At 45.1% G+C, this 23237-nt stretch overlaps 2 protein-coding genes across 3 annotated transcripts in view; one reads left to right on the top strand and one right to left on the bottom strand.

The window, feature by feature from the left end:
• Positions 1-4088: 4088 nt before the first annotated feature.
• On the top strand, positions 4089-12957 carry UTS2B (urotensin 2B). Its single transcript, XM_085068771.1, has 5 exons — positions 4089-4364; positions 6623-6724; positions 9637-9674; positions 11009-11102; positions 12824-12957. The coding sequence occupies exons 1-5, from the start codon at positions 4241-4243 to the stop codon at positions 12847-12849; spliced, it is 384 nt and encodes a 127-aa protein (XP_084924897.1). The 5' UTR covers positions 4089-4240; the 3' UTR covers positions 12850-12957.
• A 2536-nt stretch (positions 12958-15493) lies between these two features.
• Positions 15494-23237, bottom strand: part of OSTN (osteocrin) — a 51497-nt gene continuing 43753 nt past the window's right edge. For both annotated transcript variants that reach the window (XM_085069400.1, XM_085069401.1), the window contains exons 3-5: positions 21850-22073; positions 18190-18286; positions 15494-17884 (exon numbers count right to left, since the gene is read on the bottom strand). In XM_085069400.1, coding sequence (XP_084925526.1) covers positions 18202-18286; positions 21850-22073 — 309 coding nt within the window. In that variant the 3' untranslated portion in view covers positions 15494-17884; positions 18190-18201. The remainder of the gene's footprint in view (positions 17885-18189; positions 18287-21849; positions 22074-23237) is intronic.

Here is a 23237-nt window from a genome sequence, read left to right as displayed (position 1 = left end):
ACAGCACCTAATTTTATATCAGCAACAGGACAAGCAACAGCTGAGCCCCAAAGACAAGCACATAGAAGGGGGAACAAATTGCATGAGTCAGACTAAAAGCTTCATAAATATTGACTGGTTTTAACAGTCCCCTAAGGAACAGAGAATCTCATTTTATAACTACATCTCCCTCCCCATTATGTGCTCCCTCCTCTCAGGAAGCTGCAAGGGGAGTTAGTCTCCTGGCTTATGAGCACAATATTTTAATTCTTCTCTGCAGTCAAGTTGCTCTGGCTGTGACTTTGTACCACACATCAGCAGAATATCTGAGCACCTTCCAGTGGTGCTTTAAATAACATGCTGGAGTAGGCTATGTTCTCTCAGGTTTGCCCCAGCATAGAAATGACTTGGTCAGAAGAGAAATCTGACATTAAATGTGTAAGGGATGAAGGCTGAAGAGCACAGGGTGCATTTCAGTACCCTCTCCTCTGGTTCCTACCAGATAAAGCACAGCTGGACACCCAGAGGAGCAGACAAACACAACAGGAATGTAGACAGAAGAGGCAAATGGCAGTAAGTCTACACAGGTGATACAGGTAAGAAAGGCAGACACTATGGGAGAAAGGACTTGGCTATAGAAAATGAAAATAGTTTGTTGTGCATGTGAATAGACAGAGAGGATAGGGGAATGTGATAGGACAGGGGAGAACACTAAGACACTGCCCAGGATGGGGAGCAGGATGACTCCTGTCTTTCTGACATTGTGTACAAAGCTCCTTTTACCCCTGCTGTGAGGGCAGCTCTCTCTTCTTGCCTGCTAAATGCTCACCAGCTTCTCCCTGATTTGTTGGCACTGTGAAGCCCTCATTCTTTCTTTCCCTCTGCAAGGCATGTCCACTACCCATTACCAAATTTCTTTGTTATTCCTCATCCTCATCTTATTCTTAGGATCATTCTAGGCAAGAAAACAGTGATACATCTATCCATATGTACCATGCAGCGTGAAGTCCTCTCCCTACCAACTGAGACTACCTACTTGCAGCCAAGTCTCACACTTGGAGCAGAGGTTGTGTGGCAGTTCATATGTGCTTTCTTAAGCACCTTAGGTAAAGGCACTTCCCTGACAGTTCATCCCTCAGCAGGTTGTTTGCTTTGGGATGAAACAAGCTATAACCATAAGTGGAGACCATAAGACCATGACAAAGCCTGTGGATGCTGATGAGGTTCAGCTGAAATACGTGATGCATGTGATGTTTTATATGTTCTCAGGAAGCTCTGAAAGAGAGAGAATAATCTTTTTTGTTTTCCTCCAAATGCCAAATGAACAGCATACAAAGTGGTCTGGAAACCTGCCACTCCAAGCTGGCTCTGGAAAATTGTCCTTTTATGTTCTCCTGTTTTCAGCAGCTCAACACTGCCTCCTGCATCAAGTCACTCAAACCCCCCACTGAATTCCACCTGTTTGAGGCTTGCTGTGAAACAGCAGGGGTTACTGCTTTGGGATTGAACTCAGGTTAAGTTATTTGGGGACTGCAGTCCTACTGACACTATTATTCCTCTCTCTCACACTCAGAGCTGGTGCAGCTGGATTTGGTGGCACCTGCTTGGACCAAGTCTTCTCTCTTCCTGTCCTCTGGGCTGGCTGGGATTGTTGACCTTTGTCAATTTTCCAGTTTGGTTGTGCTGTGTTAGCTGAAGTCTGCATAGCTTTGTGAAAAGAGACATTTCTGCCTGAAGGGTCTTAAACAGACCAGGACCATGGGAGGTAGAGATGGAGCTCACATCTTCATGTTCTCACAATCCTTGAACTCCAGACACAAGTGCTCAGTGGGTGATTATCAATGACATTATCAGTTGGCAGACATTATCAATGACTGAAGTAATAGAAAGAATATGGAGACTGTGTTGTTTACCTATGGAGAATGAAACACATAAGAACAATGAAGTGTAATATTATTTCTAGCAGCTGGACTAATGGACTAAAAGCAAAGGAATTTTCCAGGTGGGAGTCTTAGAGAAGCCCAACAGCGCAAACCAATTATCTCCTAACTTGAAAAAACAAAAATTCCACTAGTGCCTGGCAATTGCTGCCAGGCAGCTCTCCACCAACCCATCCCCTGAGAGCATCCACTCCTCAGAGCATCCAGTCATCTTCCTTCTCACATGTAAACGTAGCAAGGCAGTTCCCCACCTTCACCAGAGCCATCACTTGAAAGGTCTGGCACACTCCATACATGAGTTGCCTTGGGGGCTGAACAGTTGCAATGATCCAGAACTGAAGTTTCTCTGCAGTGAAAGAGGAAATCCCAGGAATAGCTCAACTTCCTGAAAGAGCCTGCCAATAGCCCATGAGATCTTGCAGCCAAAGGTAGAGAAAACCAGTCAGAGATCTGCGGATTTTGGATAAACTTAGATGAGATGGAGAAAGCCACCTTCTGTATCCAGGCAAAGTGGATTTCACAGCAGATCTCAAGACAGACTGAGATTTAGCCATTTAGCACCAAATTAAAAGGGGCCTGACCTTCCCTTAAAAATATAGTCATGAGTCAGAGCTGCTATTGTCCACACTGGACTTCAGTGCAAAGTGGTGTTCATCAAGTTATGGCCTCTGCCTCAGGGGGCTGCTCGCCTCTGACCAGTTTGAAATTGGCACCTTAGGGAGACAGAGGTGGCTGGAAAAGTTTTCCAGTAGGGCACAGATGTTCCTCAGTCCAAACAGAACTTTGTGAGGAAGGGGAGCACTTCAGATAGCTGTTCACTATTTCATAAGTGTGAGGGGAAATACAAGTTTGCTTAATTTGTCTATATTATATCTCCAGGCAAAATTTTGGAATATTTTCTCAGTAGAGAACTTTTCATTAATGGAAGCATCACATTCATTTTTATAGGTGTGTCCTGCAAAAAATCTGAGCCTCTCCCTGTCCATTTTCATTAGTAATATACCAAATAATAAACTATTACAAGGGTTTTAAAAAGGCTTGTCATTCAATACTTATCCAAGGCACAGCAAGTAGTAGGGAGAGCTGAGGACCAGAAGCCAAAAGCCCAAACATGGAAATGATGCTGTTTAGTTGAGATGAAGTGCAGGTACCATCAGATGAAGCTATCTTGGGTAATCTGGCATGACGTGGTGTCAAAAAAGCACACACAGTGAGTCACTGGGAGTGTATGTACAAATCAGAGCTTGCCCTGATCTTCTCCCCCATCCCACCACGGGGGGAGTGAGCTGGCAGCTCTCTGGTGCTTAGTTCCTGGCTGGGCTTAAACCACAAGAAGTACAGATTATTCAGTTCTGCAGGAAGGGGAGAAGTGAAGAACAAAGCCTAGCACTGTTACTATTACAATTTTTTTTTTGTAAGGTTGTTGTGGAAAAGTAGTAGCAGGTCCCTGATCAATAGTGATGCACAGGCAACAAATGGAAGTCAAACTGAAAGGTAGTCATGGCCTGAGAAGACATGGAATATGGACAGTGTGTCTCAGTACTTTGCTCTACAATTATAAAACAAGGCTGTGTAGCCAGAACCAGCATCTGACCTTCCACTTCTTTTTTTTCCCCCAAGAAAAAAACTGAAGACTCTTGCCCATCCTTGACGTATTCCATATCTACTGCCAAATCTGCACTCCCCCACTCAGACATAATCCCAAAATAGGGTGTGATGCCTTTCCCGTTGACAAAGCCATAAGTCACAGTGAGCAAGACACACTCAACATTCTCCAATCAGTTAAATGAAAAGAGCTCTCCCCCTCTATTTCCCACCACTTCAGCACTCATTATATCTCACATTAATTAATATAGGCACTAGGAAGTGAGATGATAAATTACAAAACCCCATTAACCTGATTCTGTCCAAACTACTAAAATATGGCAGCTTGTACATTAGACAAATCTTCCTTGCTAACGTGGGAGTCCTCATGCCTGAACTCTGTTAAAGCAGCAGCCCTGAAAAAGTATTTTTAATGTATGTATGTATGGAATGTATATCAACGTGCGTGAACAGTGCACGCCTGTGGGAACATCAGAATTCATTAGACCAGTCTGATATGAGATATATTGAACAGGTTCCATCTGACATATGTTACTGGGTTGTTCTGTCCACTCCCAACAGAGTGAATCATATTGACAGGTTGAATTATATCTCAAGAGATATTTTTCTCCCCTCCTCCAAAGGCCATTTGCAATCACGGCACATCCACTGCCTCTTAAAAGTGAGCTCATCTGGCGCTGGTTGCATTGAAGTCCTCCACCGTGCCTGAAGGAAGGATGCTTTTGGGCGCTGGGAACGTGGAGAAGATGTGGTCTGCCCAGCTGTGTCTGGGAGTGCTAACCATCTTGACCATGACTCTGTGTATCCCATCTACGCATGCAGACCCGTTTTTACTCCAAGGTAAGCTGGAATAGAGGCTACATGACACAGGTAGGTGGTTATCTTTCTGCTTTGCTGCTTGCCATGGCCAATGCAACACTCACTTCTCTGGGAGAGAAAACAGAATGAACCTCCAGCTATACTGAACAATCTGTTAACATGGATGTAAGACTTGTTCATGTTAGCGTGAGATAAAGCTGTCCTGATCTGCAGCTGCCGGTATGACACGTTCTGCTAATCAGTGAAAATATCAGATCTGGTGAAATCTGGTAAGGGTAGCTCTTTCTCTCACATAAGAAAATTTTTAAAAAACCTACTATTGAAATATCAGAGAGGAGCAATTCCAGTATGTACCATATGAGATTTGACAGCTCATAAATGTCAGTAGTATGGTGATGCTGAACTTTCTTTTCTTCACAGAACTTCTTTTTATATGTACTTCTCCCATAATTTAAATTAATCTTAACTTGATTTTATACTGCAGAGAAATGTCAGTCATTAGTGCTCTTTCTTAAAGAGACTTGGCAGTGGGGAAAAAAAAAAGAGCAGCTAAATATAGGCTTGAAAATAACATCGCTTTTCAAATGATTTTTCCTCTTATATCACCTATTTATTTTTGTAATTACAACCAAAGCATTCCCCTGGCCACTCTATCTAAATCCTACTTCTGTTTAGCTTTTACTGGAGTGTTTTTAGCGTTGTGTTTTTTATCCTGTAGCAAATCCCCCGAACAACTAAAAGTAGCTATTTTAAAATTATAACTGTCCTTCAGATTTAGGCATGAGGTTTATGGCACTCCACACTAACTGCAGGTTTCTCTGCTCACTCCCTCGGGTTTATTTCCAGAGATCACAATCGGGACCAGCGGCTTCAGCCGCAGCGTGAGGCAGGGTTGAGTCTGGCCAAATACTTGGAGCATCCCTTTGGCCAGCATCCCTCAGCTTCTGCAGATTTCTGTGACGTTTGCTAATGGAGCTGATTCCCACATACTCTTGAGCATCCTTCAGGCTCGTCTGGTACAATGTTTTGTTTAATGTGTATCAAGAATAATTGCATTCATTCCCTCAGAACTCTGTGGGGCTGACGGCTGTATGAGACTGCATTGAGCAGAAGTCCTAAAGATCCTGGAAGAAGAGAAAATAAGCCTTTCTCTATAATTTCTTATAGAATTCTTATATATAATTCTTAGAGTTATATATATATAATTCTAAGAATTATATAATTCTTAGAATTATTCTATAATTTCTTATAGAATTCTTATGGAATTCTGTAGGCACCTTCTAGGGCTTTGTGGGGTCTGGGTGTGGGGCAGGGCTGTTCAGACCTAAGATTTTTTTGAATGGCCACTCTCCCTATAAAGTCTGGCTCAACATTCTAGTCTCAGATGACTCTGGAAATCTGTTGAGCAGAGCTGGGAGCATCTCAGAGCTTTAAGGGCACTGATTAGTCCCATTCCCTCTGTCTGTTGGTTTCTGCTGAACCCTTGACCTTCACAACCATTCATTTGAGGGCACAGCCACAACCACTAAAGTAAAACCACTGAGAAAGTGCCCTAAAGGGGCCTCTTAGAGATGTCCAAATTGCTTTAGGACAGCAGCTTGGGGAGGTTTTTTCCTGGAAGAATTCTGCATGGTCTTGCTTTAAGCTCCTCCACGCTTGAGCTCTGCTCAGGAGGAATCCTTCAGTTCTGCTGGCAACCAGACAGAGCAGCCGCAAGGCTGAGTGAGCACAGGAAAGAGCTGTGGGGCTGCAGGGCTTTCCAGATGAGGTAACCACACCTCAGCCCTCATGAGGAGGGGCTTTCCACCTCTGTCAGCCCTGGGAAGGTGCATGGAGTGAGCAGGGGAACAGCTGCAGTTTTGAGCAGAGAGGATGCTGTGGGCTCCTGTCTGGCTTTGCGATGCACCCACTCCACCCACCTTGCAGAAGAGCTCAGGACTGTGTAAATCAAGGTGATGTCTCCAGCTCTCTGCAGCCAGCCGTGCTGATGAGGCTGCAGTGGAACTGGCCAGCAGCCCGGGGCTGGCAGGGAGGTCTCCCCATCCCACACCCTTCCACTGCGCAGCCCTCGCCGCCTGTACATTTTATACTGTGCTCACACACCTTCCTTTATCCACCTTTTCCATTTTCCTTATCCTTCTGCCCTGATGAGTGCTGGCAGGAGATGTTTTCCTTCCACTTCTTAGCCTTTTTAATTTGATTAAGAGATTAATTGCATCAATTGATTAATTGATTCTTAATTTGATGAGATTGAGAAAGATGCATTTTATGTGCTGCAGAGAACCGAGTGCTTCCAGAGAGAGAAGACACAAATCACGAGGACACATTGCTGACTCTGCTTCTTAATAAGAAATACGCATGGCGGAGGCCAGAAAATATTGGTAAGTGAAGGGGAGGGGTGATCTCTGCTTCTTGAATCTGTGTTTGCATGAATGCAAGGAACTTGCTTCTCAGGTTCCTCAGAAATACCAACTGCTCAGAAAGTGGAAGCAGCACTTGGTATGGTGCCTGCCTGTGATTAATGTCAGGTGCTCTCCATCCTGGGGCTCCTGGACCTGCTTTTGCAATGCAAAGTAAAGCTGCCCAAACCCCTGTACCCTAGATCCTTAGACACTCAACATTTTGCTGGGAACATGTGTGTGTACACAAGTGAAAACAAGAAATATTTCTGCTAAGTCCATGTGCCCCTGTTATCCCTGAGATGTTGTGTGCAATGCCCAGGGCATGGATCAGCTCTGGGGGTCACCTCTCCACCCACAGACAGCCCAGTGTGCTTTTGAGAGACAGCTCAGTGTCTTTGAGATGTGCTGGAACCAGCAGGATCTTGTGAGCATTTGGGGCAGGGGATTGCACCAAGATTTTCCAGAGAGCATGTGGGTGAGATCCCTTGGGGTCAGGTGTAGTTTGGGAAAAGGGCAGTGGGAGCTCCTGCCTGGGCCTAAGCCCCTGCTGCTGCTGGAAGAGGTTGAGAAAATGGGTTTTTCCCACACAGCCACCAAAGACGGGCCACGGGGAGGCTCTTCCTGTCTGTGCTCTGTGCTCAGACACCAAATTTAAAAACCACTCGCATGTGGCTAAACTCAGACCTGCTGAAGAGAAACTCGGGCTGTCCCTGACATGAGGCACAGCGATCACAAGCACCAAATGGATTACAGAGGTCAGCTATTCCCACGGCCACTGCAGCCAGGGGAGGGTTTGGGCTGGATGTGGTGGTCTCAGAGCAGGAAACTGCCCTTCCCTGTGAAAACATCTGAGAATGTGGCCCAGCAAAAATGTTGTTATGAAAATCCATTTATCAAACTCACTCAGTGCTCTTCCCCAGACCCTTGTTAATGCAGCAAGGCAGTGGTTAAACAAGCCTGGGACAAATAAATAAACATAAATAAATCAAGCCCTTATACTAACAAAGGCATTCTTCTTGCAAAGGGGATGCATTCAAGAAATAACATTTTTATGATAGGTTTATGGATTATTGCACTTATTACTCCTAGAGGAAAGGCTGCATTTTATGCCAGACAATTGAATATAATGAATCTCTGAGCAGAGCACAGACAGAGGATTTACAGCAGGCAGTTTCTCAAGGCTTCATCCATAAATTAACTTCCTTCTCCCTGTCCAAGATAATCTATTCCAAATTTCAACCACTGTTCATTTTCTATTCATAGAAGTCATTGCCCAAACTTACAGTCTGAAAAAAGTTGAGCCAAAATAGGCACTTGAAACTCTGAAAGAGGTTTAAAAGTGCATATAATAATAACAATAATAATAATAATAATAATAATAATAATAATAATAATAATAATAATATTTCTTAGGTGATACTTTTGACATAGGAAGAATCTGTCTGAGGTCATTGCTGATAGTGCCAGGAACAGAGCCCACACCTCCTGACTCCATCCCCATCCCCATCTCATCTCTCAGACTGAATCCTGATGTAATGGATTTGCTTAGGAACTGCTCCTTTTACTGCTGGATGAATATCAGAAAATATTCAGGATTTTTCAACAGAACTGTTTCTTTCTTGAAGGAGAAACCAAGAGGGCAGTCAGCCTTTTCTTGGCACCCTCCTGCTCAGTTTCAAATGTTAAAAAAAAAGGCCAAGTCTGGCAATTTGTCTGTGTGCTGAGGTCTTATCTGAAATCTAAAATCAAGGGGAATTATGCCTTAAATCCCCCTGATGATCCAGACAAATTCCTGCTGCCATGTTAGGAACAGAGAAGAGAGGCAGCTTCAGGGCTGTTCTTTGGCTTGCTTGTGGGGCCCAGCAAAAACATTCTTTAGCTCTTTCCTGGCTCCTCTGCTTATTTTAGTGCATTTTTTCCCAAACTAGCACTTAAAACCATCTGATCACTTTGCACTCCCCTCCCAGGAGAACTACTGTAGCCAGTCGCTCAGCTTTGACTGTGATCATCTGTCTTATTGAAAAATTAACTGGTTTTGACATCATATTGAATCTTGAATAAGGTACCTCAGCCCTCAAGAGCAGTGAGACTGAAATTCCCCACTCCTGCAGCTTTCCCTATTGCTAGCCCAGGCCCTTCCCAGTTCAGCTGAAGGTTTTAGATGCTATTCCTAGGCTCCTAACTCTCCCCTCCTCCTGCATGGGATATCTCAGGGCAGTTCATTCACCCACCTGCATAGTTTTTTGACAGTAGTACAGTACTGACTAGCCTTGAGATCTCTAAATCTGATCTGTGAGGTTGAGCCCCAGGTCCTTGTGCTCCCCTAACATTTAGAAGTGTGGAATCTGTGCACTTACTAAGATGTGACTTTTCCTGTTGCTCCACTCTGCCAGCCTGGATCTTTGCTGACTTAAAAATGAGTAAATTGTGCTAGGCTAAATTTGTGTCTTCTGACTTCTGCCTGCATGGGTGATGTGAGGATAAACAAGTCTTAACGGAAGCAATGGGATTTCATATAAAAGCCAGTGGCAGAAAAGCCAGCATCAGAGATTTGCAGTTAGCAGGATAAAAATTAACAAGCAGCAAAGGCTTTCACCTGAATTGGTATCACACAGTAAGTGACCTCATTGGGCCAATTCCCCTATGGGCTGGTGAGCAGTAAGGAAGCCTCCCTCATCATAGAGAATTAGGGTAAGGTCCCATAGGATTCTGCAGAGAAAACCTGCTTTTCTGTCCGTTTGTGCTGTCACTCATTTGAAGATCACTAACAGGAGTTAAATGGTAACTAGGTCTTTGCTTGTCAACCCCTGGAGAGGGCAAATGGAGAAAGTGTTTTTAATTTGAGATTCAGGAAGCAATGAAGATACTGATATTATTTTCCCCTCTTGCAGACTGGGAGCTGGCAAAGAAATTTGAAGAGCTTGAAGAGGTGAGAGGAGCAAATGCACACATAGATGCATGATCTTGCATGAGTAGTTAAACTATTGTGTAAGCTGTCTTTATGCTCTATCCTTCCATCTTTGCATCCTGCTACCCTTCCCCCTGCTGCTATAGTGTAAGCATGAATTGAGAAAAGAGCAAAGCAGAAGCTGGGCTAAACAGCTGCACAGGCTGGAAAAGGTAAAAAGAGAACAGGGCTGAAGACTGGTGCAATAAAAGCTGAGCAGCTCCTGCCTCTGTCACCAGTGAAAGGCCAGGGAAGGCCAAGGCAGGAAAGAATTAAGCACCAAAGGAAATCTCCATAGGAGAAGAGGGAGTGGGAAGAGGAGGTCATGCTGCCTTCCCAGACATTGGATGATCTGGATGCATTAGGTTGAAGTTGGAGGGAAAGCTACTGCCCACCTAAACCAGAATTTTTTCTGGACTCTACTAGTAAAAGTGGCCATCCTCAAGGTCAGAGCCCTGATGGGCTGATCAGAACACACACATGCAGAGTTTCCCCATCCTACAGCCACTGCCCAGGAGCAGGGAAAGGTCTGCAGCAACCTTGCCATGGCTACCATTGTGCCCCAAACCCCGTGAGCAGTGGAAATGCTTTTTTTCCCTTCTCAGACCAGGTCCAGCTGTTCCAGCTGTTTGCATGGATGCTGGAGTTTCTGCTGGGTTCCACATGACACTTTTCACTTCAGACTGAAAAATCACAGTGCCAGACAGGATGCTGCCAGGTCCTACGCCAGCACCTCAGTGCAATGCTGAGGGACATTAAGCTCTGACTTTCTGGGAACAGCTCTACTAGGGAGAAGTCAGGATGGGGGCTGTAGATGTTCCCAGTCTACAAGAAAAGAGAAGCTACAGATGAAGAAATACAGTGCACTGTCCCCATTGTAACCAAAGGAAGGTAGCAAGAACTGTGAGGGAGAGAGAGGAGGGACAACCTAGCAAAAGGGAGAAGTGATGTTCCTGCTGCAGTGTCTGGATGCCTGGAGACCTCTTGTCCCAGCACTGTCTTGACTCTTAGTGCTGCAATATCCTTCTCCACAGCCTCCTCTCTACAGGGACTTACAGCCTGGGGTGGAGGGAAAGAGCAGGGAGTGCCTATACCACTGCCACCAAACAAGCAGCTTAATGAAGGAGGGCATGAGGAGGTGTGAGTGCTCCAAAGGCAGATCTTCTGGGAATGGTCCTGTTCCAGGGAAGGCCCTATCCTTCCCAGTGATGCTGTCAGCCAGTCTGCCTCTAGCTCCTTTGCCCTGCACTTGCCAGCACTTGGTGGAGCTCCTCACGTTGTGGCCTTTGTTTACTGCTGTGTTTCTGTTTAAACAGCTGGAGAAGTTGAAGGAGCAGCTCTCGGCTGAGGATGGGTCAGAGGTGGCCTATGCCTTGGAAAGTCTCTCAGCATCCCAGCCCAAAAAACGCGGTAGGTTTTGGGTTTGAGTGTTGCAGCCACCCTGTCTACTCTCATTTCCAGGGCTTTCTTTGTGCAACAAGGACAGTCACAGTAAACATGCCCCAAATATGCTGAAAAACAGCTGGTTGGCAGCTTTTTGAGCAGCCCTGGCCCTCTTTTATGGCTGGCTGGTTTGGCAGCTGGTGAGAAGGATTGTGTCCCCAGCCCTGTCTGCTGTCGAGGCAGACACACCAGGTCTGCACACCCAGGACCTCGTGCAGGCAGGCAGTGTCACATCCTGCTTTTCACAGAGGAACGTGGTGTTATACGAGCCATGAGTGCTCCCTGAAGAGGGGGAGTTCTGTATGAACATGTCCCCACAGTGCACCCCTCGCTTTGCTCTGCCCACAAAGCAACTGCTGGAGGCATAATGAGGCATGTGGACTGCACGCACTCCCCTCTGCCAAGGTCAGTGCCTCCCTGCAGAGAAAAAAGGAGCACTTGTCTGCTGTTGAAAAACAGCTAAAAAAGATGTGGAAATCAACCAAGAATGCATGGAACTAAGATCTGGTATGTCCCCCAGTTGGTCTCCAAGCTTTGCCCAGCCTGTGTCCAGTGGCTCAGGAGCATATTGCAGCAGTGCTCGTGTGAAGCTGTGCCTGACAAGCACATGGACAATGCTGTTCATGCTGGCTTTCAATGGATTCCTCCACAAAGCAGTGGCAGCTGTGAACCAGAAGTCACTGATGACAGATCTGGCCTAGAAACAAAAGAGCTGGTGCTGCCCTTAGCCCACATGCTCTGCACACGTGGAAGCTGAAAACTGACAGACAGCAGAGAGAAAATCCCTTTGTGCAAGGCTTGCTTAAGTGCTTAGGTGATCCTTAGGCAATATGCAATTTATAAGCGCCCCTGGAGGCTGTCATTAATTTGGCTAATGTAATTCATGCCCCCACCAGTCTGGAAGGTTGAATGTAGATAAAACTACTTCTCTTTGCCAGATTTAAAACAGATTCTGACAGAAATGAAAGCAGGGAATCTTTGTCTTCATCTAAAGTCCTTCCAGTCTGGGAGGAGCTCATGTCTCAGCATGAACAGTGCTGATTCAGTAGAAGTTTTCTTCCAAGATCCTGTTTCCAAAAACCAGGTAGAAATCTCCTCTCATACCTGATAATAGGAGACCCACATGGGATTCATGCTGGTTGTGATACAGCTACCTTTTCCAACACCAAAATATACATCCTTCCCTAACTGAGTCTTCCTAGAAGATTCTACAGAGGTCAGTGTTGTTTGCAGGATGGTTGGTAGCAGAGTGGTAACGACTGGGTTTAAAAAAAAATGTAACAACCAGATCTAATCTCCCCACAGCAGTATCCTGCTCCTCCAGTCAGCCACAGCTGAAAACCCCTGCACACACCTCTGAAGCAGCAAAACTGCTGACCAGTAGACAGGAAAGAAAAAACTGATTCCTGACACCGCTGAAGTACAGCAAAAAGAACCCCTTTAAATCAAACAACCTGAAGACAACTTTTAGACCCCACATTTACACTATGAGCAGCTAAAAGAAACACCTTCTAAAAGTGTTATATGAAGTCAAAGCTGGTTATTGAGATGTGCCCTGAAAGCACAATGCTGGCTTCATGCCCCAACTCTCTCAAGACAGGAGTCTTTTGAAACCTTCTCCAGGGCTAGAGTGGGAAGCTGGAAAAAGCCCCTTCTGTGCTAACATCTTTCTTTGTATCCCTTCACAGCCTGCTTTTGGAAATACTGCATCTGAAGGCTTGTCGGGACTGGAGGATGAAGATGAGCCCTTCCCCAAACTGCCTTGCTGGGTATTAACGTGTTAAGAGTTTGTTCATTCTCTCATCATGCTGCTCATTTGGATGCCATCCTCCTCAACTGCACCACAGCCAAGTCTGACAGGGACCACGACAGGAGCAGGCAGCCCACTGCCACTCTCTGCTGTTCCTTCCTTCCTTCCAGGTTTAACCTGCCATGATCTTCTACTCAGAAGATGCTTCCCAACTTTCTGTGCTGTGCTGTGTGTGCCGTTCAGGCTGCTGCCACTGTGCACTCCCCCCTTCTCACCAGGTCCCCTGAGGCACCAACCACTAACTCAGCTTCCCTGGGCTTGGGGCTCTGCCCACACCTGCAGACGCTGCTCTCAGCAGTGTCTGGGTTTCCTGTCGCCTCCTGAGCAGGTCTGTGCTGCCCTGGTGGCCGCAGTTGGGACAGGAAGGCAGGCTGGGTGTGATGTGAAGGGCTCAGGGCTGCCTGTCTCGGCTTGCTGAGCAGAGCTGCTCCTCGCCCTGTCCCACAGAGTGCCCAGGGAGGGCAGGCAGAGAGCTCTGGATCCTTTGGATATCATTCCAATAAAGATTTTCTGTTGCACAGAAGCATGTGTTGTTTGCTTTCTCAGCCCCTGCAGGGGCACAAAGTGCAGCACATTTCCCTTGATGTCAGCTCTTGTTACCTTAATGGTTCATGTGGAGTTCACAGTGGAAAGAAGGCTCCCATTAAACACCTAGGGTTTTAATGTGCCTGAGAAACAGACTGTTCCTTTTGGCCAGGATCAGGAAGGAGAGCTGGGTCTGTTTCATAGATATGTGTGGGATACTGTCCTCACAGGACCAGGCCAGACACACTGGTCTCTACCTACTCACCCCAAGGAGATGTTTTGAGCAGAGATTTTTGGTTCATCTGGCTGGTCAATGCAGGTGCTAAGTGGCCTTTTCTACTGCAGAATTATATCTGGCCCTGTCCAAAAGGAAGAGATCACAATCCATCAATGATTCCTACGTATATTCATCTTAAGTCACATTATCCATGTTTATTTGCAAAAACAGAGGACCTCATTCCCAAAAATTTAAATCCAAAATAAACCCTGATGTTAACTTCGAGGTTCCAAACATTGTAAATGAGAGCAGGATCTGGTAGCCACTGTGAATGTGTGGAATGATTTTGACTGGCATTGAACCTTTTCTCCAGCTCTGTTGAGCTATGTGATTTAACTGTAGCTTGCATATTACATATTCTTCCACACGTTACCTCTCCCAAAGCTGTAATTGCCATCCTACACTCATTGCCTTGGGCTCTGGCAAGAAGCACATGCTTACCACAGCAGTACCTTGCATCCACTTCATTAACAGATCTATTCACCCTGTTGCAGGCCAAAGCCAGCATCTCGGGAATAAAGCCAGCTTGATTATATCAGTGAAGTTTAATGACATGCAAAATATGGTTTCCTGCTACCATTAGTTGTTTGTTATTTCCTTGGTGGTGATTCAGAACACATTTCCCATTTTCTGTTGCTTTTGTGTGAGTGAAAAGGTATGTGGGAGCATGCTTTCACATACCCTCACATTGGCACCAAACCCAGGAAAAAAATATACCCTATGGACAAGAATAGTCTCTCACTTTCTTTCGGGGTTTGGCACTCCAGCTGAAAGGGAGGTGTGTTCCAAGAGTTGCAATGAGTGCCCCAAGCTGGTGTTGAGCTCAGATGATTTCAGCCTGCAGGAAATACCAGTGCAAGCAAAGGCCAGAGCAGCAGGCTCCATCTGTCACCTGTTTGCTGTAGCCATGCCTTGCTGACCCAGGTGACAACTCATCAGCGGGGCAGGAAAAGGAATACAGCATCTGCGGATATTTAACAGCTTGTTCTGCCCCTAGACAGGAATTCCCTGGAGTGCAATGCATCATGCTGCTTAGCAGTGATTTGTGCTCCATCCTATATTGGTGCAGTCATTGAAGTGCTTGTAGTACCCAAACTACCCCACTATTTCCTGACAGGCCCTCTGTGCTGCTGTATTAGCTGCTCCTGCTGCAGGGACCAGCATGTGTTGAATGCAATTTATTAACTAATTAGAAGCAGAGGTGGTGTTGCTCCCCCCACAGGCTTACCCTCTACCTGTCACTATGGGGATCCTGTCCTTTCTCCTAAACACACAGAACAGAAATGCTTCTCCTCCTCAGGTGTCACCTCCACACAGCAGCTGCCTGCACCTTACCCATGCTTGGGCAGCCACTCTTGCTAAAGTTAATGACCCACAGGCAATAATTAAAGGGATTTCCCTGAGACATTCTAGTAGACCATGTATATTTATTAGAAGAAAATCCTCGCAGGCATCTGAATGGATTTGCAAATCCAGGCAGCACAGGGCATATCTAGTGTGCAATGGATGCTGCAGTATATCCTTATTTCACGTTTGCTGATCTCCATACTATGCACAATAGCTGGAGCCATCCAATATGTCTACAAAAACAAATTGTGGTGTTCAGCCTTTCAGACATCATCATATTTGAAACAGCACTTGCCAATTTACAGATTTTAAAGAGTGCTTCTTGAGCCCCAGAAAGTCTCAGTGTGCTCAGTGATGGATGAGGCAGAGGAACAGAAAGATTGTTCCCAATTCCTTGCTTTCTCCCAAGTCATCCACACAGTGAGGTGGGAGCAGGACTGAAGCTTCCAGCTCCCAGTTCTACCAACACCACCACAGATCCCTCTGTCCTGCTTTGCTTTCACATTTCCCTTCAGATGAAGGGCATTTCTGCACACAGTTTTCAGCCTTTAAAACCCTGCTTTTTTTTTTTTGAAAGCCCAGGTTAATACCTGCCAAATGTTAAATAGTTCTATGATCCAGAATGTCTTTGCAAAGCTGCTGTGTTAGCACTGGATTCCTCTGATCTCCATCCCCCAAAATATGTCATGCACTGACTCTGTCCATGGTTCTTTTGACTGGCAGCTGTTTGAGTGGTCAGGTCACCACTTCCATAATCTGCCCATGCCCCATACGTATGGCTGCCCTGCAAGCAGATTATCTGCAGCCTGTCTGGATGGGCTCAGGGCAAGAAGATAAATGTTCCCTAAACCGCAGGGCAGGCTCAGGATGGATGGTGGCAGAGCACTGCAGAGGACTGCCTGGGACTACATTTGCAGGCTTGCTTCTAGCATGGACTGAAAATCTTATCTTGAGTCACTCAGTCCACATGCACCCACTCAATTCAGTTGTCAGACCCATCACCTGGAAGCTTAAAGGCAGATAATTAGCAGTGGGACCAGGAGAAAAACAGGAAGCAAAAACCCAAGATCATCACATATGGACTTACAGCCCTTCTTTTTTCCTCTGCCTTGCAAGAGCTTGGTCTGGAAAGCATCTGCAGTGCTTCACCTCACACACAAGTACTGACAACTCACCCACTGAAGGGGGAATGATCTCCTAACTCAGCTGGAGTGCTCTGGCAGATGGCAGAGATAGGGACACCTCTTGATGTGAGTCACTGGTTTGTGCAGCTGCTCTCTGCAGCATCAGCCTATATTGGAGATATCAAGAAAAATGAAGTTTCTTGCAAATTTTCTGTGTCTGGGCCAGTCTTGGTCTCAGTGCAGGGTTGTAGGCAAGGAGGAAAATGGGAAAGGCTCATGTTTTGTCTGAGCACATGAATTAGATGTTACCTGCCCTTCTGAGTGGGAGCCTCATCTCCCACCATGGCTGAACCAGGGCAATTGTCCCAAAGTCCCAACCCTCCCTCACAATAGCTTTTAAGTCTCATTGACTTCCTAACTCCTTTTTTTTTTTTTTGGAGCTGACACTATTTTCTCCCATTTTTCTAGCTGATGGCCAGGTGCTTTGTACCTTATACAATATCAGGAAATTAACACTTAATTCCCATCTCTAGCATTACTCCCTGCCTAACACAGGGTGTTTGGCAATAATAACTTTTTTTTCCCTTAATCCTGCATAATCCCTTTCTCAATGGATCTTCTTTGCAATGCTAAGGATGATTTATACCCAAGAATAGCTATCCCAGGAATTTAGCTGACATGGACCAAAGTCCAAGAAGGAGAGAGAATGTAAGGTTTAGAAAACATCAGCTAGGAATCTGAGCATTGAGATGTCAGCAAACAGCTCTTCTCAGCCATATTTTATAATCTGGAAAGAAGTGAAAAGTATGAAAGAGGATTTAAGATAACCTGTTATGCTCTGGAGAGGACATGTTTACATTTTGCCAGAGTGAGAAATACTTGAACTTTTAGAGCTGGATTCTGACCATGCCCTGTGCACACAACAACAGGCTAAAATAAGGAATATGATGCAGATGGCCTTGGAAGCAGATGACTTCATATTTGGATGCTATCCTATGGTATGCATAGGGAGGAGTAAAAGGTATTCATCAGCTAAAAGTCTCACCACATTTCAGGATCTGCCATATGATGAAAACATGCCTAAATATGGTGCAGAGATAAGAGGGAGATTACTCAAAACATCAGAACAAATACTAAGGTCTTGTCACAGTTCTTATTCAGACTAACTCCTAGTGAAGGCAGAAACATCTCCTCCCAAACAGGCAGCCCAAATGCACTCTAGCTTTGTCCCATAACTGTTAAATCCTCCCTTCATCTACCAAATAGCTCCGCTCCAGAAAGAAATGTGTAAAGCAAACTCTCTGCTTTTCATGAACTGCTGTTGACATCTCTGAAGTTTTATTTTCAATCAAAAAATCTCAGTCCTGGCTAGGATAATAAACTTCTGCAAGTTTAACAGATAAATGCCATGCAATAAAAATATATACATATTCTCTGTTCCCTCCTATCAGTAACACTGTGCACAGCTGTGAGAGCATTCTGACCTGATGAACTGAATCTGTTATTATTTGTAAATGCAACATTTGTAAAATGCAACGTGAAACAAATTTTGCAGGTCAATTCCTTGAGTGCCATATCATTAGGCAATGACAAGACATGCTATGAGGCAGCTTCCATATCTCTGTAATGTTTCCAATACAGCATCACTCACTCAGAATAGGAGCACCTGTAGGCAAAAAAAAAAAAGCAATAAACATTACAATTCCCAGTGTCAGAAATGCAAGGCTTGGACAAATGGACAAACACACTGTAAGGCTGCCTGGAGGAGATGAAAATGTTAGGAGTAATTGTTTGCTTGTAGAGAGCAATTGTTTGCTTGTAGAGAGTGGTAAATTAGGGCATTCCATGTTATAAGAAGCCATCATTCCCTAAGCCACTCTCCCTGAGCCTGATGGCATGACTGAGAACCACCATGCAAAGGAGAACAGGTGGATTTCCAGGCCTGCCCACACCTGGAATACTTTGGCTTACCTGCAGGAGCTTCTAGCCCCTGGTGTTTCCAAGGTGGTTCACTCCAATCCGGTCAAGAGGAACTCCAAACCTTCTCTTAGGCAGCTCAAGCACTTTCCTGCATGAGGACAAAGAGCACAGAGGGAGGGAAACAATTGGGAAAAGACATTATATGAATAATCAAAATGTTGCCACATGTTAGATTCCTCCACTCATCCCTCTAACACCTTACTGTTCAGATGGAATGGTGGTGCAGGAACAGCCAAAGATGTGCATTTAAAAATAAGATTCTGCACTTGTCTTACAAAAGGCTGCAGTTGCAGCAGTTTTACAGACTGGCTAAGCTTGATCCACTATCTCTATTTTTATTTGGCAGCACACTAACTTCAGAGGTTAACTGCTATTCATAAAAGAAAGGTGATACACTGCATTTATAAAGGGGAATTATTTCTTGCAGAATATCACATACTGCAGGTGACCCACTGCTTGGGTCTTTGAAAGCTCCAGGGCCAGCTGGGGTAAGATAAGCCAAGAAGTAAAAACTATCGCACAGTAATAGAGGGGACAAGCCAGAGAAGCCCTAGCTGGATTTTCCTGTAGATTCTCTGGCAATGTCCTGTTCATCAAAATTGTATAGTAGCAATCCTTTAATAAGATTGAGAATGGGAAGGTTTTGGGGTTGTTTTTTTTTTCCTCTGTATGGTATATTTCCTGACAATTTGATGAATGAGGATATGAGGAACGTGTGAAATAATTTCTAAGCAGAATATTTTTTCCCAGTTCTTTTTGTATAAAATAAGAAGTTTTCCCATCTTAATTCAGCATTTTAGGAGCATTTTTTCTACCAGCAGAAATCGTATTTGCATTAATTGTGGAAATGGCAAGGTTTCCTGCAGCTGAGAATAACCTCAACTTTTGCCCTCAGAAATTCATGCCAGCAAAATGCAAGTCCAAGAGAAGCCCTGGAAGATTAATTCTTTATCGGTCCTCATCGAGGAACATAAATAAAACGAAATTTTGTTCTGCAAGCTGGCAACCACAAAGCAACAAGCAGAGGGGAATGCTGTGGTGCACTCAAGTCTAACTCTGTGCCAGCTCTGTTCAGCTCCCTCAGCCTGGGGCTGTGGCTCTGCACACCCCTCAGAGCTGTGCTGTCCATCCCAGCAGGCTGCTTCCCCCTCACCTCTCGGGCGTGGGCTGCACTCCAGACCCTGCAGCATCCACAGCCCCAGCGACGCTTTCCTAGCTGCTTTTCGGATGAGGTCACGGCATGGGAATTGCTGGTGCATGCGGGATGTGGGGAGCACATCACTCACTCCGGAGCGCTTACAGAACGCGGCGAAGGAAGGGGAGCCGCTTGTGGGGTCTGTTCCTTCCTCGGGCACCAGCAGAGCCAGCACCGCTGCACTCAGACACCGGCAAAGCAAGGGAAGGAAAGCCAGGATGCTCAGCCCGGTGCCTCAGAGGCAGCACTGCTTCCCCCAGGCGGGGAGGCACAAACGGGACACCGGGGCTGCTAGAACCATCCCGAGCTGCCTGTCTGCCTGCAGCAAAGGGGAATGACCTCCTAGACTAGAACTGGCGGGCGAGGGTGGCTCGGGGCGGTGTTCCTGCCCCAGGACTGTAACGCTGTCCTGTTCTGCAGCCAGAGAAGGGATGGACACGGAGCAGTGCCAGCGGAGCGGCAGCGCAGCCCAGCGTCCCCTCTTGCGGCCACCCCGCGCCACCACAGCCCCGCAGGGTCCCCGTGCGGCACTCGCCAGGGACAAACGGGCTTCTTCTACTTAAAACAGCCTTATCGAAGATCCGCGGAGGCTCTTTCTCTCTGTCTGCCTGTGGATCTTTCTGTCTCTCCCGCCGAATTTCGCCCTCCTGCACGCTTTCCCCGTGCTTTTCAAAGCCAGATCATGTTGATGCCAGATCAGGGTCTGGGCTCTCCTGTCATCGCTGGGTGCCAGAACGAGTTGTTAACTGGTCTTCCATTTGATCTGCACTTTTCTAAAAGTTTCTGCTTTGTGCCAGGCACTGCACACATCGCATTGACTAGGGAGGCTCAGTCAATTAATCAGCTTTCACAAATTACTTTCCCGGTCTCTAAAGGTGATGGGCTCAGCTCACACAGGAATGAGCTCTTATCTGCTGGCTGAACGACTGTGACAGGGTGCTCAGTCCTCTGTTTTACTCCTCCAAGTGTGGCAGCCTCTGTCTGTTTCTATCTAAAGATACTTTTCTATCAAAAGCCTTATTACTCTTTCATAGCAACTGCAATCCTTGCTGATGGTGGGTACCAGACTATCACGGCAGTGATCAAGGCAGCTTATGTGGTTATAATAAATGGCTCAACCTCAAACTTAAAAGCTAAACAGCTTCCCCAAAGTGATAATCCCAGTGCAACACTGCAAACTGTGCTGATGATGCTGGGAAAGTGGGGATTTTGTGCAGCATTTCACTCATTTTCACCAGCTCATTATTCAGAGACCAGCTGTTTTTCATAACAATTTCCCTTTTTTTTGTTTGCTTTTGTTGTTGTTGTTGTTGGGATTTTTGTTTGTTTCTTTGTTTAGTTTTTCCCATGTACTGCACATAAAATGAAAGAAGATTTCCATCCAGAAAACATGAGAAAATTTGGGAATGCCATGTACCTTGCAAAAAAGCATAGCTTCAAAAATGACCTTTTATTTCTTCGCTTGGAAAGGGCAAACATGGTAAAAAGCAAATGAAGAGTGAGCTGATTTTGATATCTTGAAGAGGAAGACAGAACAGAATAATTCTACTTAAGATTTTAAGAATTTTGTGTTTTATCACTTTTGGCAGCAGCCAAACAGTCCTAATGGCAGACTGGGTGGATAAATGGAAAAACAACAAGAAAATATTGCAAAACTTTGTTTGAAAAAAAGTACTTGTAATATTGACTGGCTCTCGTGAATACTTTCCGTTTCCAGATTAAGCTTTAAGCATGTTATTAAATACCTCGTGGCATTAGGGATTCCTTCCAAAAGAAGACAGTTACCAGAAGAGCAGAACAAGACAGAGAATCTCTCTCAGATAGAGGGAACAGCCCCTAAAGCTTTGCCTCAAACTCACTGTCTCTCCCCAGCCATGGCGAGCATCACTCATTGCTTAGCCCTGTTATAAACAAGTTTATCTTCAAACACATGCTGTGAAGGTATTGCTGTGTTGAATAAACTCTAACTTATCCAAAGTGGATGGAGGTCTTGAAGCTCATTCTACTGTCTCTCTGCCCATTTTCATGACGAGTCCTTCACCTTTCTGTTCAGAACATGCACACCACCACACCTTCTTTCCACCCCAGTCTCAGGAGCACCCAGCCCTGCCCCTCTGCTTTTGAACCTCAGGCACATCTTTTGCTTTAAACAAGCTCATGACCAGAAATGTAGTTTTAAACTGAGTGCTAGTTCACACTAGTGGAAAGAAGTGGAAAAGAAGGAAAATCACACCAACTTGAATGTTGTCTGGAAGCTGCATAGCACTGTAGGGATAAATGAACCAGTGCATGTGTTATACATCCCAGCTGAAACACACTGCTTGAAAGGTTTTTCATCAGAGGTACCTCACAACAGACCTGCAAACCTGCTGGGGGCTAAAGCTAACCCAGCAGTATTCAGAACACCTCCCAACAGCCTTCCTCCAACTTTATCTAGCAAGAGCATTTGAGTTTACCTCTGCTTGCTTTTAGTATCCACAGAGGTTGAAGAAATTCTGTCAATTGGGGAGCCAAATCCTGGGAAGCTTCTTTTCTTCTTGGTCTCAGTCACCTCATTCTCCAGAGACACCAAGTCATCCAGAAGGAACAGTTTGGCTGCCAAGTTGGTGGCTGACTTCTCTTCACTGGCAATGGGTGGAATGGGTCCTTCTGCTCCCAGAGCAGCAGAAGGCTCCAAAGGCTGCAAAAGAAAGCAGTAAAATTTCAGTTTGCTGGCTGCTCGAGTCCCAGAAAAAAAACCACTTCAACCAGTGTCATAGCAGCAGTCCTGTAAATACAGAACTACCAGGACACTGAAATTCAGACAATGTTTTAAAATAAAGTTCCTTCTCTGAAATGTCACCTTTCTCCACCCACAGGATTTTGCTGTCAAAGTCTGGTTTGTTCAATTTTTTTAAATAGAGCTGAACTTTCTTTCATTTTTATTGCAAGAAGTATTAAAATGTGTTACTTCACAAAGCCTATTTCTGCAGGCCATCCCACTATCTCTATCTCAGCACTGTGATCAGTATCACTTATAGCATGAGCTGAGTCACTTAATCCTTCTGAAAAATGCAATCACCATTGCCCAACTCCAATATCCCTCCTGATAGTTTTTAGCAAACTGATTTTTGTTTTTTAAATGAATGCTAATAAATAGCAATGAAAACTTCTACAAGTTTCTATCCATATCTGACAAAATTATTAATTGTTATGCAAAACATGTCCCAAAATAAACTTGCTCAGCCCTGACATTCAATGAATTTAAGTAACATTGCATGGGGAGGAGAAAAGGAAAGGACCTTTCTATGAGGAGAAGCACAGGACCACAATGATCACACAAATTATGTAGTACTGTTGGTGCTTTTGTAAAGGATCTCACTTTGTCCCCTGATTCTACTTTTTATGAGCCTCAAGTACACAGAGAAGTCCTTTCTGTTCTCCTTCAGGGTTATAAAACTTTCACAGAGGTTTGCAGCAGAATGAAGCCTTTAAAAAAGACTGAACTCTTCCTTGTGGTTAGTGGCGATAAATATCTACAATAACACTTGAAACTAGAAGGGCAAAAATAGCCTCTGCTCTTGAATATCTTGTAATCCCACTAACTCTGTCTTCAAAAGATAAAATGAAATTTTAAGAAGTGACAGCTAAAATGATAATCAGACGTAGATAAGAGTTTTCCTATGGTGAACCACGGAACAAAGTTCAACTTCACAGATAAGCAGAGATGAGTGGGTGCAGGAGGTGCAGTGGAGGGTTTGCAAACTTAGGAACAGCAATGAAATGAATAAAAACTAGTAATTTTTTCCTCAAGAGAAAGAGCTTCTAAGTCCACCCAGTGAAGTCACCAGATGGTGGATTTAAA

This window comes from Lichenostomus cassidix, chromosome 9, assembly GCF_008360975.1.
Source record: "Lichenostomus cassidix isolate B80296 chromosome 9, HeHo_3.0, whole genome shotgun sequence".
Taxonomy (NCBI): Eukaryota; Metazoa; Chordata; class Aves; order Passeriformes; family Meliphagidae; genus Lichenostomus; species Lichenostomus cassidix.
Note: the sequence above shows the minus strand (reverse complement) of the source record. Positions and strands in the feature narration are given on the sequence as shown.